This window comes from Prosopis cineraria, unplaced genomic scaffold, assembly GCF_029017545.1.
Source record: "Prosopis cineraria cultivar Desert tree isolate PC_DT_omini unplaced genomic scaffold, ASM2901754v1 PC5, whole genome shotgun sequence".
Taxonomy (NCBI): domain Eukaryota; kingdom Viridiplantae; phylum Streptophyta; class Magnoliopsida; order Fabales; family Fabaceae; genus Prosopis; species Prosopis cineraria.
The window spans coordinates 8406080-8407348 of NW_026555336.1; the positions used below are offsets into that span (position 1 = coordinate 8406080).

General features: G+C 43.7%; 1 protein-coding gene across 1 annotated transcript; it reads right to left on the reverse strand.

The window, feature by feature from the left end:
* Positions 1-262: 262 nt before the first annotated feature.
* Positions 263-1018, reverse strand: LOC129310728 (uncharacterized). Its single transcript, XM_054952651.1, has one exon. The coding sequence runs from the start codon at positions 1016-1018 to the stop codon at positions 263-265; it is 756 nt and encodes a 251-aa protein (XP_054808626.1).
* Positions 1019-1269: the final 251 nt, after the last annotated feature.

The window sequence follows — 1269 nt, forward strand, 5'->3', positions numbered from 1 at the left end:
ACCTATATCGTGTCACACAAGTGGTCTTGGGTTCATCTCTTTTAGCAATTCAAACTTGATGATACCCAGACCTTAGATCTAACATGGAAAAGTACTTTGCCTTTCCTAGGCGATCAAATAAGTCAACTATCAAAGGAATAGGTTACCTTATTGAGAGCTCGGTAATCGATGCATAGGCGTAAGGACCCATCTTGCTTCTTTTGGTTGCTTTTGATAGATGGATGAAACTTGTGTTGATCAACTCCTTTAGTTGCTTCCTTAATTACTCCAACTCGGGTGGTGCCATTTGATATGGTGCCATGGCCAGTGGCTGAGTTCCCAATTCTAACTCGATCTCATGATCCACCTCTTTATGTGGTGGAAGCTTCTTGGGCAATTCAATAGGCATAATGTCTTGGTTCTCTACCAAGATATGGGCAATTATGAGAGGGACTTCTTCCTTGACCTTATCCCTAGGGTCAATCTCCTTTAGTGCCACCAAGTACGTAGCCTCTCCCTTCTTTAATCCCTTCTTGACTTGCAAGGCCGAGAGTTGGTGTCCACCATTCACTCTTCTTGCAAGCACAAAGCAAGGGTTTTCCTTCTCGAGTATGCAAAGTAAATTATAATAGGGCATGGGGTAATCGTTTACCTGCCTGAAGAACTTAAGTGCTAGCACGACCTTGAAGTCATCTATAGGAGCTACGGAGAAGTCTATCTTACCACTCCAGCTCCCCAAACATAGCTCAACTCCTTGTGCTATGCCATATAGTTGCTTAGAAGGTGAGTTAGCTGCCTTTAGACTTCCTCCCTCCTGCACCACCTTGAGACCTATTCTCTTAGCCTTTTCCAGAGTGATAAAATTATGGGTAGCTCCAGTGTTACACATCATGGTGACAGGTGATCTGTTTAGCTTCCCATCTATGTACATCAAACCCTTACCTTTAGAATTCTTTGGTAGGGGTTTGACCTTTAAAGCATTAAGGAGTCGTAAAGACCCTATCTCCGTATTAAGCTCCTCTTCTTCAGTTTTCTCCATTATGGCTGCCAACATACCTAACTTAGGACATTCTCTCATCTGATGCGGGCCTTTGCACACAAAGCATCCAGTTTGGTCCTTGAAGGTCTTCTTTTATCCTTCAGGTTGTTTCTTCTGTGGGGACCTGCTATCACCCCCTTTAGATGTCCCCTTGCCCTTATCTCCCTACCTTTTCCAGGCTTAGGTTTAGAAGACTTGGGTTTAGAGGACTCACCTTTTTCCTTATGATACTCTATGAGACTTTCAGCTAC

Bases quoted from the DNA above. Each gene is read 5' to 3' on its own strand.
- LOC129310728 (XM_054952651.1), bottom strand. From the start codon at position 1,018: ATGGAGAAAACTGAAGAAGAGGAGCTTAATACGGAGATAGGGTCTTTA.